The 13,617-nt window shown below is 41.3% G+C and overlaps 1 protein-coding gene across 1 annotated transcript in view; it reads left to right on the forward strand.

Moving 5' to 3' along the window:
- The window catches only part of gtf3c3 (general transcription factor IIIC, polypeptide 3), a 28,968-nt gene extending 21,627 nt beyond the window's left edge, over positions 1-7,341 (forward strand). The window contains exons 9-19 of the mRNA XM_047355879.1: positions 516-616; positions 706-877; positions 1,521-1,723; positions 1,954-2,055; positions 2,131-2,263; positions 2,558-2,783; positions 2,862-2,916; positions 3,034-3,169; positions 6,097-6,221; positions 6,308-6,460; positions 6,570-7,341. Coding sequence (XP_047211835.1) covers positions 516-616; positions 706-877; positions 1,521-1,723; positions 1,954-2,055; positions 2,131-2,263; positions 2,558-2,783; positions 2,862-2,916; positions 3,034-3,169; positions 6,097-6,221; positions 6,308-6,460; positions 6,570-6,692 — 1,529 coding nt within the window. The 3' untranslated portion in view covers positions 6,693-7,341. The remainder of the gene's footprint in view (positions 1-515; positions 617-705; positions 878-1,520; positions 1,724-1,953; positions 2,056-2,130; positions 2,264-2,557; positions 2,784-2,861; positions 2,917-3,033; positions 3,170-6,096; positions 6,222-6,307; positions 6,461-6,569) is intronic.
- Positions 7,342-13,617: the final 6,276 nt, after the last annotated feature.

A 13,617-nucleotide genomic window follows, 5' to 3' on the forward strand; every position in this document is an offset into this window, starting at 1 on the left:
AAACAGTTCTAGGGAAACTGCCTTCATTCACATTGTCTGCTCAAGACATTTGCGGAAGGGTTCTGGTGGGTCTGACCCATGCTGTCGTGTCAGTTTCCACGATGACGGCTAACTGGTTGATCGAGAAGGGACCCACTTGTCACCTCACAGAGCAGGACCCTCAGTAAGGTGAAGTGTCCTCTTTAACATGTCCATTTAGTCACAATTTGATGTCCCTGCAGAACCTGAAGATTCACTGTTGCATCAAAGGAAAACTCTCTCCACATCCTGATGGAGCCTCCTCCACTTCGAGGTGTAAAAACATCTCCAGTAGGACATCAAGTTTATATTGTGACCTCTCTGCTTCCAATATAAAGATCCTGGAATCCCTTCTTCACTACCAGCTTTTCTAGCTCTAGAAAGAGAGAAAATGATCTTTTGCAGGAGTTTGAATGAGAAGAATGGTAACCAGTTTGGACCGTCTTTGTGTAGAACATAATCTAGTATTTCTAATTATGTGTGTAATGTTCCCCCAGGTGAAATTCTGGATGTCCAGGTACCAGACAGTGTCCCAGTTGACCTAAGGGCCAAGCTAATTGTCTGTCTCATACACCTGAATGTCTTCAAACCACTCGAGGTGAAGACAAGTCGTCAGTCTCTCTCCACCCACGGTTTAAAGATCATTCCTATTGAGCCCATTTCAGTGGAGGTTGTTCGTTTCCACAGGGCTTGGTGCTGTCTCTGATGGAGCAGAGTCCGGAGGAGATCGGAGACCTGTACCTGGACGTGGCTGAAGCTTACCTGGAGCAGGGCAGGTACTCGTCTGCTCTGCCTCTGCTGTCGGCCCTCGTTGTCTCTGAGAAGTACGACTTGGCTGTGGTTTGGCTTCGGCATGCAGGTAGGAGTTGATCATTAGTTGATGCAAGGTTCCAACTACCTCGTCTAAATGCTTTTTTGTGTCATTCCTTTCTTTCTTTCTTTCTTCCTTCATTGTATCTTCTTACCTTGCGTCCGTGCCTCCTACCCCCTTCTCTCCCTTTTGGTAATTTCTTTTACCTTTTTGTTCTTCCTTACTGGTGTTCTTCCCACATTTCTACCTCACTCATGTTAATATTTTCTTCATGTCTCTCTTGTGCACTTACTTCTATCCCTCCTTCTGTCTTTCCTTTTCTCTGTTTGTTCATCCTCCAGTCCTTGTGTCCTTCATAGTTTCCTCCTTCATTCCTTTCCTCCCTCCCTCAGTCCTTCTTTCTTTCCTTTCTAACTTTTCTGTGCCCTTTTTTTTATTCTTTTCTTTTCCTTACTTCATACCTCCCTTCAGTCGCCCTTTTCTTGTGTTCATTCTTTGTTCCCTCTTTTTTCCTACTTCCTTTTCTTCCTTGCTTTTAATGCATCCTACTTCCTATCCTTCTGTCATTTCTTCCTTCCTTGTGTCCTGCAAGGACGCTCGTTTTCCCCAGAATGCTGCATTTGTTCTTTTTTTTTTACAGGGAGAGGACAGTAAGTCTTTAAATGATGTCCTCTGTCCACCTGTGTTACAGAGTGTCTAAAGGCTCTGGGCCACATGAAGGAGGCAGCAGAGAGCTACACAAAGGTAGTGGAGATGGCACCCCTGCACCTGGAGGCCCGGCTGTCTCTCGCCACGGTGCAGCAGCAGTTGGGACGGATGGACTGTGCTCTGAAAGCACTGGAGTCCATGTACGACAGTGACACGCTGGCACAGGATTCGTCCGCTGCGCAGAAGGTCAGGCCCTGTTCTATGTCACTGGGTCAAACTGTCACTACTAGAACTCTTTGGAGAAGATGTTGCTATGATAAACTAGGAATGATGACGAAATGCAAAGAATGAGGCTGGAAACTGTAACCCAGCTCAGTTATTGTAAATAATTTCCTTTAGATAAACCTACTGACTCAGTCCTGACAAAGCAAATATGTTATTGCCATCCAGGCCAACAGTGTGTGTTGTAATTGTAGGAATTAAAGCTGCTGCTGCATCGCTCCACCCTGCTGAAGGCGCAGGGCCAGAAGCAGGACTACCTGGACGCCATGATCACCATGATTTCGATGCTGCTGAAGGTGACTCCCGTCTTCGAAGGAGATGTTTCCCCCGTTCATTGAAAGCATCTCAGATAATGTGCGTATGTGTTCCAGGTCGCCATGCAGCGGGCCAAGGTGTGTGTTCGTTCTGTAACGCTGGCAGGGCACAACCACCTGAGGCTTGTGAAGGTTTTAGACATGCTGCCAGAAATTGCCGACCATGAAAGCGCCTATCTGGACAACATGTGTATGTAGAGAGTCCAACATGGACCAGAGCTGTGCAGCTACTCCAGACTTTGCAGTGTTAGATGATGTTTTGGCAGATATTGGGCACCAGATACACTAGATGGTTAAGCAGGTTAAAAAGTTGAACCTTTTCCACCTCACTTGTGCAGAGAAGGTACTACTGGTAGGGCTGTAAGTAGAAGAAGCAGCAGATTAACCTTATTGGTGTATTACTGGACTAGATTAGCCATAACAAAACTACAAAAATGAGAGAGCAGAGCTAAAAAAGACCATCTTATCTAATCTCTGCTCTCAGGTAAAACCAACGTATTGTCCAAAGAGGACTGGTGGCAGCTGTTGCTGAGCTGCCTGCTGGGGCTGTGTGAGGTGGAGCGCTATGAAGAGGCTGATCTCCTCGTGGAGTCAGCGATGGAGTTCTACTCCTTCTACGACAGCAAGCCCATGAGGAAGGAGCTGGAGTTTATCGGCCTCTCCGCCACCTTCCTGAACCATGACTACTTCAAGGCGTACAACTACATGAGGTTCAGATGGAGGATTAAAAGCAGAGTCAGTCACACGAGGACCTTTTGTTTTCATTGATTTCGTTTTTTCTTCAACAGATTAATGCTTATAGAAAACGTTGATCTGCCTCAGTTCTGGAACATTTTTCACCAGGTATCTTTGTTTTCCTCAGTTTTCACATAAATACCTGTTTTAGGCAACATGCCTGGTACAAGTTGCCGTATATTGCCCGAATGCTCCAAGTCGTGTTTTTGTTTGTTCCATCACCAGCTGACGACATCCTCCCAGCACCAGCGCCACCATCGCTTCTGTCTACGACTGCTGTTAAAACATCCTGACAACCACGCCCTGTGTGTCGTCTGTGGACACAATGCCATGGTGTCGGGAAGCTTCAAGCATGCTCTGGGTATACAACACCATGCATGAGTTAAGAGTACTAGGAATTATTTAGGAGTTGTTTTGTTTCTTCAATAATTACGTCAGGATGTGGAATTGAGGGAAAAAGAGGTCCTGGTCCTCTATTCCTAAAAATGTATTTGAGAGAATTTTCCATGTTTTGGCTGTGCTAACTAGAATGGATAGGTAACTGAAGCATCAGGCATATATTCATGCACTTATCAATATGATGCTGTAATTATTGCAATTCAAGCGATAAAACTGGCCTAAGAACAGTACAGTGTATGACATCATATGGAGCATCCACAGGTTCTACTGGGACAGGACTTAAGTTGAGGTTAAGTGCCTGTAAGGACTCAGGGGAAAGTGAGTCCATCACTGTGACAGAGGTCGCTGCAGTTGGTAAAAGGTTTCCTAGACAATGGGGCACTGGGAGCGGATGAGGTTCATCCCGGGATGCTGAAGGCTCTGCACCAGAGAGCTTCTTCCAGTTTTAACACGATCTCAGCCTCTTAGGGAAATCTTGCTGTTTGATGTTGGAGATGTCGAAAGCTTAATTCAGGAGAAGCAGTTTGGCCATGGAACAGTGAACCAGTGGACCAGAGCTTGGTTGCCCTGTTTTTTTTTTTTAATCTTGAGAAGGCTTGTACTGTTCCTCCTACCCCTCGAGGAACAGTGCTACAGGAGTATGGGGTAAACAAAATGGACTTTCCCAAAGCAGGATCTGTGTCCACATTCTGCGGTCCTCCCGCTAAACCTGGTGGGAGTTTATTGACAGGATCTCAAGGCCCAGTCCTGAAGGTGTTGGTGCCTGAAAGGAAACCTCCTAAACTCATCTTTACCTTTTGCTGAGAATGTGGTTTTATTGGCAACTTCACACCAAGACCTTCAGGATGTGCTGAAGCAGTTCACTGCAAAGTGTGAACTGACAGGGATTAGAATCAGCTCATTCACGTCTGTGGCCATGGTTCTCAACCGGAAAAAAGTGGACTGCAGCCTGCAGATGGAGGATCAGTCACTGGGTGGAGATGGATAGAGATGGATAGATGGATTAGAGCCTCATCTGCAGTAATGAAAGTTCAATTAGATTCAATTCAGTGTATTTATCAGTCCCTCCAGTTTTTCACAATTCCACTATCACAAGCAAGAATAACCATGGCAGCAGCAGAACAAAGCCAAGTAAGAAAATAATTCATTAATATTGGCTAATCATAACCTGTAACTGCATGCTGTTAAGCTCGGGAGTTTATTCACATTTTAAAGTAACAATAATGTGAACACCAAATTAAATTGAGCCAATGGACTGACATGTTGTCTCATTTTATATTAGTAATCTAAAATGAGCGCTTTTCTAAAAACAAATGTAATAAGGAGAAAATGTCAAAAAATTCCTTGCAAATATTTTTAAAGAAGCACCACAAAATCAGTCATTTTGATTGCAACAAATCACAAAAAATTGGCAAAATCCTGGTGGGATTTATTTATATAGCACCAATTCACAACACATTGTCTCAAGGCACTTTACGAAGTCAATTTAATCAAATCATACAGATTTTAAGTCAGGTTCATACATTCCAATTAATCGTAACCATTGAACAGTTCAGTCAGATTCATTTATTTATTCAAATATAAAAAGTTTTTCTATCTAAGGAAACCCAGCAGATTTCATCCAGTCAGTGACTTGCAGCATTCACTCCTCCTGGATGAGCATGTAGAGACAGTGGACAGTCACTGGTGTTGACTTTGCAGCAATCCCTCATACTGAGCATGCATGTAGCGACAGTGGAGAGGAAAAACTCCCTTTTAACAGGAAGAAACCTCCAGCAGAACCAGAACCAGGCTCAGTGTGAACGGCCATCTGCCACGACCGACTGGAGGTTTGAGAGAACAGAGCAGAGACACAAAGAAGCACTGATCTAGGAGTACTTTCTATGGGAAAAGTAAAACATTAATGTTAATAGCTCCTTCTTCAGTGGTTTCATCTAGGAGAAAAAGACAGCTAAGAAAATGAACTCTGAGCCAGTTTTATGTTTTACTCTGGTCTGTTGTGATCAGGAAAGAGCTGAGGCTGAAACTAAAAGAACACTATACCCATAGTGAAATATGGTGTTGGTAGTATCATGCTGCGGGGTTGCCTTCAGACCGCTCGTCAAGCTGGATAAAATAATAAAGAGTTGTAAATATCAGTCAGTTTTGAGCCAAAACCTACAGTCTGATAGGATGATGAAGAGGGATTTTCTTTTCGAGCATCACAGTGAGTCAAAGCATCTTTCAAAATTGAACAAAACAATGCTTCACTAGAAGAAACTGAATGTTTTGGACTGACCCAGATGGAACAATCGGAGGGGTCATCTGAGGAAGGCCTGGAGAACTTTGACCTTCTCATTTACTCTCCACACTATGCCTCGCTCATTATATAATATTTGTAGCATACATTCGAACATCTTCACTGTTTAGACTTGAAAACAGCGGTTTAAATGTAGATTTAGAAAATGGTTTCCCAGTATTATAAAAATATTTTCCAGACTCAGGATGCGGAGCAGAAAAGCCTCCAAACCTGAAAAAGGACAGCATATAGTGATGGACTATGTTTTATATATCTCTCTCTTGTTTTTTTTTTTGTTTAGTTAAAGCTGCAGTAGGGAGTTCTGAGAAAATCTGGACTTAGCTATATTCTACTGTCAGGACATAGTGTCAGTTTTAACAAATATGTAAACATTTTTACAAAATTGACCTAGTGCACCTTTAAACAAAATAAATGTTACATTTGGAACACATTTTAAGATGATTTATTTTACATCGCAGAAACCTGACATTTTAACAGGTGTGCAAGTGTGGTTATTCCATTGTAATACATTGAAAGTGTCTCCTAAAAGGGGCTGTAGACAACCTTTTTACGCTAAAAGTTCTGTCGCTTCATATGTTGCTGTTTTTCAGGCCAGTATGTCCAGGCTTTAAAGACCCACCCTGAAAATCCACTGCACAGCTTCTATGTGGGGCTCACCTTCATCCACATGGCATCCCAGAAGTATGTAGCCAAACGTCACGCTGTGTTACTGCAGGTACATGTTCTGTTTCATTTCACTAGGATTGTTGCTTTGGTTTCCTGCACCAAACAGGGATTTATAATGCATCTTGACATTTGTAGGGATTTTCCTTCTTATGGCGGTACGTGGAGCTACGTGGAGAGTGTCAGGAGAGCATGTACAACCTGGGCCGAGCACTGCACCAGATGGGCCTTACACATTTGGCTATACATTATTACCAAAAGGCGCTTTCGCTACCTGCTTGGAAGCTGGATGTAGGTGAACTACACAGCCTATCACGTTGTCTTTGCTTACTGAACAGTTTTAAGTCAGACTTAATAATGATGGCATTTTTTTTCCTCTCGCCACCCATTCCTTACACAGGGCATTCCAGACAATCAGGTTGATTTGAGGAGGGAGATCGCTTTTAACTTGTCACTCATCTACCAGGCCAGTGGGAACATGGAGGTGGCGCGGCAGCTCATCAGAACGTATTGTACTGTGTGATGATGTGCCTCATTTTTAAAGCACTTTCAGATGGACTGATATCTGGCAAAGAACCTGCAGGAAACATCTGGACGATCCAGCATTTCTGAAGAAACACAGAAGACTGTATATTCTGCGATAGTACAGCTGCAAGGAGAACGACTGAATTATGAAATAGCTTTAGTATTCAGATAATTTTGTATTTTGAATACTCTGATTATCATCGATTTGTCGGCATCGGGGGTGTCCAAGATGTGGCCCTGGGGGCCATTTGCTGTCTTCGGGCCCCAATTCAAAAATGTTCTAATTCTGGTTTTCCATCTCAGGCAGTTTATGCAGAGAAGCATGAAAAATAAAATGTTAGGGTGTATTTTTTTACCTATGTGAGGCCTTTCCAAAAAAAGAGAAAAAAAGTCTTCTTAAAATGGAAAGTAAAACACAAAGTCTTCATTTTCTTCATGTCTTTGTATTTATTTTTAACGAGGCAATCCTGCAAGACTCTTTATGTGTGGCATCTGTAATGATTTACTGATCCGTTTTCTACAGACATCTGGCTAATTTGCTTCTTTCATTCAAATTATTTGTGTTTAGTTAATTGAGCAGGTAAAAATGAAAAGAAATTTTATTGTTTTGTTTTTTTTGATTTAAATAAAAGTCTAAATTTTGTTCTTGATTTGCTGTGCATGCTGTTGTTTTATTGCTGAGGTCTAATAAAGCAGTGAGGAATATTCTCAAGTTGCCAAAGCATGAGAGAGTGAAAGCTGTAAGTTTTGGCACAGATGTTAACTATTTAATATCTAATAAGGGCTTTAGAAACAAAAAGCTTTTGTCTATGTAAAACCTTTTATGCATCTGATGCATTTAAATAGATTTTTTTAATATAATTTATTCATGGTAAACTTGTTTTAATGCTTTAATGGTTTTTGCTGAATGGAATTTTCTTGCCGCTCTATTAGCTTCCCTGGCCAAACAGTCTTATTGGCAAATCTTTTTTCAGAGAATAAATTTAATGAAAGGAAAGAAGTGGCACCATTTATTTATTTTTTTAGATTGTTCACAAGGACTAGCAAGGTATTGTTACTTGAACTTTTTCACATCTTGTGTTACAAACTGGAATGTATTTAATTGGGTTGGGACCAACTCAAAGTGGTGCATAAAGTGGAAGGAAATGTTACATGATTTAAAAATTAAGGATGCACAATAAAGTTTGGGCCGATATGTGATATTAATATTGCTGTTATGGCTGATAATTGATATTTACCGATATATATATATTCCTGCCGTTTCGACACTGGCGAAAAGAAACAACCATACCACTGACTTTCTTCTCTGCTTCTGGTAAACACCCCACAATCCTGGGCTGCATCACTATCACATGACCGATCACATACCACCTAATACCACCTAACTGCATTAACACTGAAAAAAACCTGTGTTAATGCGGTGGTTGGAGTCTCTGCCCACTGGTGTACTTGTGGTTCTCGGTGTCCGGGGCTGGGTGCTTTGGTGTGGGCTGGCTCACTCCCGGTGGCTGCTTGCCGGGGCCTGGCCCCCTGGGCTCTGTCGGGCCTCTGCTTGAGGGGTGGTGTGTCCCGGGGTCTTGGGCCTTTGGGTCCATGGCTGGATCTGCTCGGGCGTGTACGGCTGCCGGCGGGGCCTGTGGGCTCGTCGCTGCGGCTCCCTGGGGCTTCTGCACTGTCACTGCTGGGTGGTTCCCCCGGGACTCTCCACTGCTCTTCTCTGGGGGGGTTGCGGTAGTCCCGGCGGTGATTCTCCTGGGGTTCCTGTGCTTTGGGGGTCCTTTAGATGTCTGTGGCTCGGAGTCCGTCCAGGGACCATGGGGCAGGTCGGTGGGTCCTAACACTCGCTATTGCATATTTTTGTGGAGAAACCTTGTATACAGGAGCGCGTCCACACTCATACTCACAGGTGTTAAGCTTCAGGTGTTGACAGATACACAGATGTTCTATATTGGCCTGCACCTCTCACTAAGTACATTTTATATTCAGAATTACTGTGTACTATTTTGTTAGAAAAAAAAAAACAGCTGCAGGTGTTTAAGCAAGCAAGGTGTAATCTTTTATTATCTTCATCCTTCTTTCTCTCCTCCACTCTTACCTCCTTTTCTCCCCTTTTCCCCCCATCTCTCTCTTTTTCAAGCTTCTTTTTTCCTTTTCATTTCAGTCTCCGTGTCCGTAACAATTGAAATATTCCCAAAGAAGTTTATAATAAAGTTTCTTTTATAAATATCAAGCAGAGCTGTAAAGCATTAGCTGTGATGCTCTGCTTGTGAAAGTAAATCTATTGGGAAATTTCTTGGCACTCAGACAACAATTCTGAGCGATACTCTGCTGGACAGAACAAGAAAAAAAAAGAAGTTTTTAAACAAAAATCTGAAAAGTGTGGAGTGTCATTGCATTTTGCAAGCTAGCCAAAAATTTTAATTCTGGTCGTGTGTGATCAGACTGCAGAGCACATTCCTGTACTTGGAATGAATTGAAGGTGTGAAATACTGAACATGGTAATACTAAGTACTGTAAAAACCAACACATGATTAATATCTCCCCTGTGAAAATTAGAATCCATGAATTTGGAGGTCCTTAAAATGATAACATGGTAAATATTAATATTATAAATTTTAAGGTTATCAAATTTAACGTTGCCAATTTTCATTCACTGCCTTGATTTTAGCGCCTCCATTTTTACGACTTCAGTTTTGTCATTCATTTTGTTCGCGGTGTAATTTTTGTTACTTTACTAGATCAGAATACGGCAGCAGCCCCGGTGCAACAGCAGAGTTTGGTAGTGCGTGACCAACAATTTCCCATGATTTGGGTTGGTTGAGGGCCAGCAATGGCAGAAAATGGTGGCAAAAATTGTGAATAGAAATGTAAATAATACACTTTCTGTGACTCCAAATAAACTTTTACAATGTTTTTAGGCGAGGATTTAGGTTTGTTGAACTCAAATATCTACTTGGTTTATTAAGATTCCACCTAATTTAAAAAAAGAGGTTTGTCGTTTCCCTGCGCCAGCTCGCTTTGGCAGCTGTCAGCCGGCCAGGCAGTGTTCCCTACGGTGGCCTTGAAGTGCAAACCACATTCAATTCAAATTCAAATTCAAAAATACTTTATTAATCCCAAAGGGAAATTAAATGTTGTTATAGCTCATATTATGAAGGTTTCCTCAAAGAGTCGTTGTAGATGCTGATGGCTGTGGGCAGGAAGGATCTCCTGTAGCGCTCCGTCTTACAGCAGATCTGAAGAAGCCTCTGATTGAAGACACTCTGTTGTTGTAGGACAGTCTCATGAAGAGGATGCTCAGGGTTCTCCATAATGTTCTTCATTTTATGAAGAATCCTTCCTTGAACAATGATCTCCAGAGATTCCAGAGGAGTCCCCAGAACAGAACCAGTCTTCTTTATCAGCTTGTTGAGCTTTTTTAAGTCCCTGGTTCTGATGCTGCTTCCCCAGCAGATGATGGCAGAAGAGATCACACTTTCCACAACAGACTTATAGAGGATATGCAGCATCTTGCTGCAAACACCAAAGGACCTAAGGTTCCTCAAGAAGTACAGTCTGCTCTGTCCCTTCTTGTAGATGGCTTCACAGTTGCATCTCCACTCTAGTCTGTTGTCCAGGTGAACACCGAGGTATTTATACTCCTCCACCACCTCCACTTCTTGTCCCATGATAGAAATAGTTTTTGACTTATTTCTGTTTCTTTTAAAATCTACAATCATCTCCTTTGTTTTAGTCACGTTCAAAATGAGATGATTGTTTCCACACCATGCCACAAAGAGGTCCACCACCTTCCTGTACTCAGCTTCTTGTCCATCTCTGATCCACCCCACGACTGCAGAATCATCCGAGTATTTCTGCAGATGACAGGAGTCTGTCTTGTACTGGAAATCTGAGGTGTACAGAGTGAAGAGGAATGGTGAGAGTACCGTCCCCTGTGGTGCTCAACAAGTTACTAAACACAACTACAAATTATAAAACACAACATTTCAAAAAATGCAACGACATTTCAAAGAACACAACGATATTTCAAAAAACACGACATTTCAAAAAACGCAATGACATTTCAAAAAACATTTCAAAAAACGCAACATTTCAAAAAACGCAACATTTCAAAAAACGCAACATTTCAAAAAACGCAACATTTCAAAAAATGCAACATTTCAAAAAACGCAACATTTCAAAAAATGTAACATTTCAAAATACGCAACATTTCAAAAAATGTAACATTTCAAAATACGCAACATTTCAAAAAACAACATTTCAAAAAACACATTTAAAAAAACACATTTAAAAAAACAACATTAACTAAGCACAACAACAAATTAAAAAGCAAAACTACATTTCAAAAAACTTAACGACATTTCAAAAAAATGCAACGACATTTCAAAAGAACGCAACAACATTAACTAAGCACAACAACAAATTAAAAAACACAACTACATTTCAAAAAACACAACAACATTAACCTACCAGAAAAGGTAGGTACCAGTGGAAGACATGAGACATTGCTGATTGGTCGACCGCGTTGTTGGACGGACCACAGTTCTTGTTCCGCCCATATCGAGGATGCATTGATGCATCCTTCTGCGGACTTGGGTAAGCTAGGTTTCCCATAATGCACTCACCAGCAGCGGTTAGTAACTTGTTGATGTGGTTTGCACTTCAGGGCCACCGTAGTTCCCTCCCTCTTCCGGAGAAGGCGCCTGATTCCCACCTCATCGCTGGGTTTAACTACTGGGTGGAAAGGTGGAACCCACATTTGTCATTGTCTTTTTCCTTGAAATAAACATTTGAAAAGATAAACTTTTGTTTGTATATTGGACTCTTTAATAATAGGCTACTACCTAAACCACAAACCCATGGTGCGCGTCAGTCATCATGTAAGTCCTTAGTTTGGTTGACTTGTTTCCTTTGACAGATAGTCACCACATAACCTGAAAATAATCCTATAGCATCCCACTCATATTGGCAATTTTTCAGAGCACTGTTTGCTGAGTGCTGGACCCTATAGAACGTCCAGCAAATCACTGCCGTACTATTGAAAATTCATGCAAATGGCTATGGACTACAAGTACTCTGCTGTCACACTGGGGCTTTTGCCGTATTCTGAACTACCGGAAGTAAAAAAAATTACATCGTGAACACGATAAATGACAAAACTGAATGGTAAAAATGGAGGTGCTAAAATCAAGGCAGTGAATAAAAACGGGCAACATTTGAAAACCTTAAAATTTATAGCATGAATATTTACCATGTTATCATTTCAATGACCTTCAAATTTACGGATTCTAATTATCACAGAGACGAAATTAATCACATGTTCGGTTTTACAGCACCCATTTTTGACATGTTCAGTATTTCATACCTTCAATTCATTTCAGGTTATTTTTTGTTAATTTGACCCCTCATAAATATGACATTGTTTTTGTCAGTTTAATAACAGTTGAAAAATTATTTGCATATTAGAGCCCGAACAAATTTGTTATACTAAGATCATTTTTATCACTGAGCACAAGTGGGCAAGATTGGCATAATGTAGCTGTTGTTTCAAATAAAAGACTTGATATGCAAAGTCTTTTCAAATAATACCAGATATTGACCCAGTTTGATTGTGATCACTCGTGTGAAAAATAGCCTTTAACACCTCAGCCAGTTCATGTCTATCTCTGAATATCCTGTTTTAGCTCTATTACTAGGTCTGACTGTCATCTGACTGAAATAAATAACAGATCTAGAATGAAACAGATTAAAAATGTGATTCTGTAATTCACACATTATATATAGATTCATTTTACACTGACTGATATTTTAATGAGGCTTTTCTCTGTTAATTAAGCTAAATAAAATGAAACCCCAAAAAAACAATTTCTCAGAAATGTAGAGCATTACATCACTCCCGGAAAAGAAGGACTTTTAATACAGGTCAAGACAATAATGTGGTTGCTGACTGGTCCGGCAGTCATTGACACCCCCCAAAAGGTGGATGAGCCACAAAATGCCATTGCTAAAGAAGTTGGCTGTTCACAGAGTGCCGTATCTGAAGATATTAGAAATTTAAGTGGAAGGAAAATGTTTTGGCTGAAGCACTGCAAGTGTCCTATTCCCTTGTGTTAAGGCACTTCTGAGTCGGAGACAACATCAGAAGCGTCTTTTCTGGGAAAAGGAGAACAAGGACAGGCCTGATCATGAATATCAATTTATCATTTTATTTGGAATCAAGGTCCCCGAGTCTGGAGGAAGACTGGAGAGATACAGAATCCAAGTGGCTGGATGACCAGTGGGAAGTTTCCACAGTCGGTGTTGATTTGGGGAGACCAGAGTCAGAGCAGCATTTTAGAGCTCTTGATGCTTCTCTCTGCAGACAAACGTTACGGAGGTGCTAATTTCAATTTCCAGCAGGACTTGGTACCGGTCGACATTGCCAAAGGTACCAATACCTACTTCTATAACTGTGGTATTTCTGTGCTAGACTGGCTAACAACTCACCTGACTTAAATCCTACAGAAAATCCATGAGTTGTTTAGCGGAAGCTGAGAAACCAACAATGAGCTGAAGACCTTTATTACAACAACCTGGGAATTAATGTAGTTCATGCAAAAGGAGCCCCGACCCAGTATTGAGTTCATTTTTTGTACATGCGCATAGTTTCAGCAGAACCACATTTCTGTGTTCGTTTTTTTTAATCATTCCTATGTAATATTCACATTTTTAAACAGAATTTTGTTTTTTCATTAGCTGTACAATCCTCCAAATGAACACTTGAAATTGTCCACTCTGTGTGTAATAAATCTAAGTTTCACTGTTACTGAAATAAATATACTTTTCAGTGAGAATCCGGGTTTTTGAGATGCAATGATTCTTGTTTGCGACCCGTTAAAGTCCACGCCCCTCAGCTTTGGAACCCAGGGTGGAGATGGAGGTGG

Source organism: Girardinichthys multiradiatus, chromosome 24 (genome assembly GCF_021462225.1).
Source record: "Girardinichthys multiradiatus isolate DD_20200921_A chromosome 24, DD_fGirMul_XY1, whole genome shotgun sequence".
NCBI lineage: Eukaryota > Metazoa > Chordata > Actinopteri > Cyprinodontiformes > Goodeidae > Girardinichthys > Girardinichthys multiradiatus.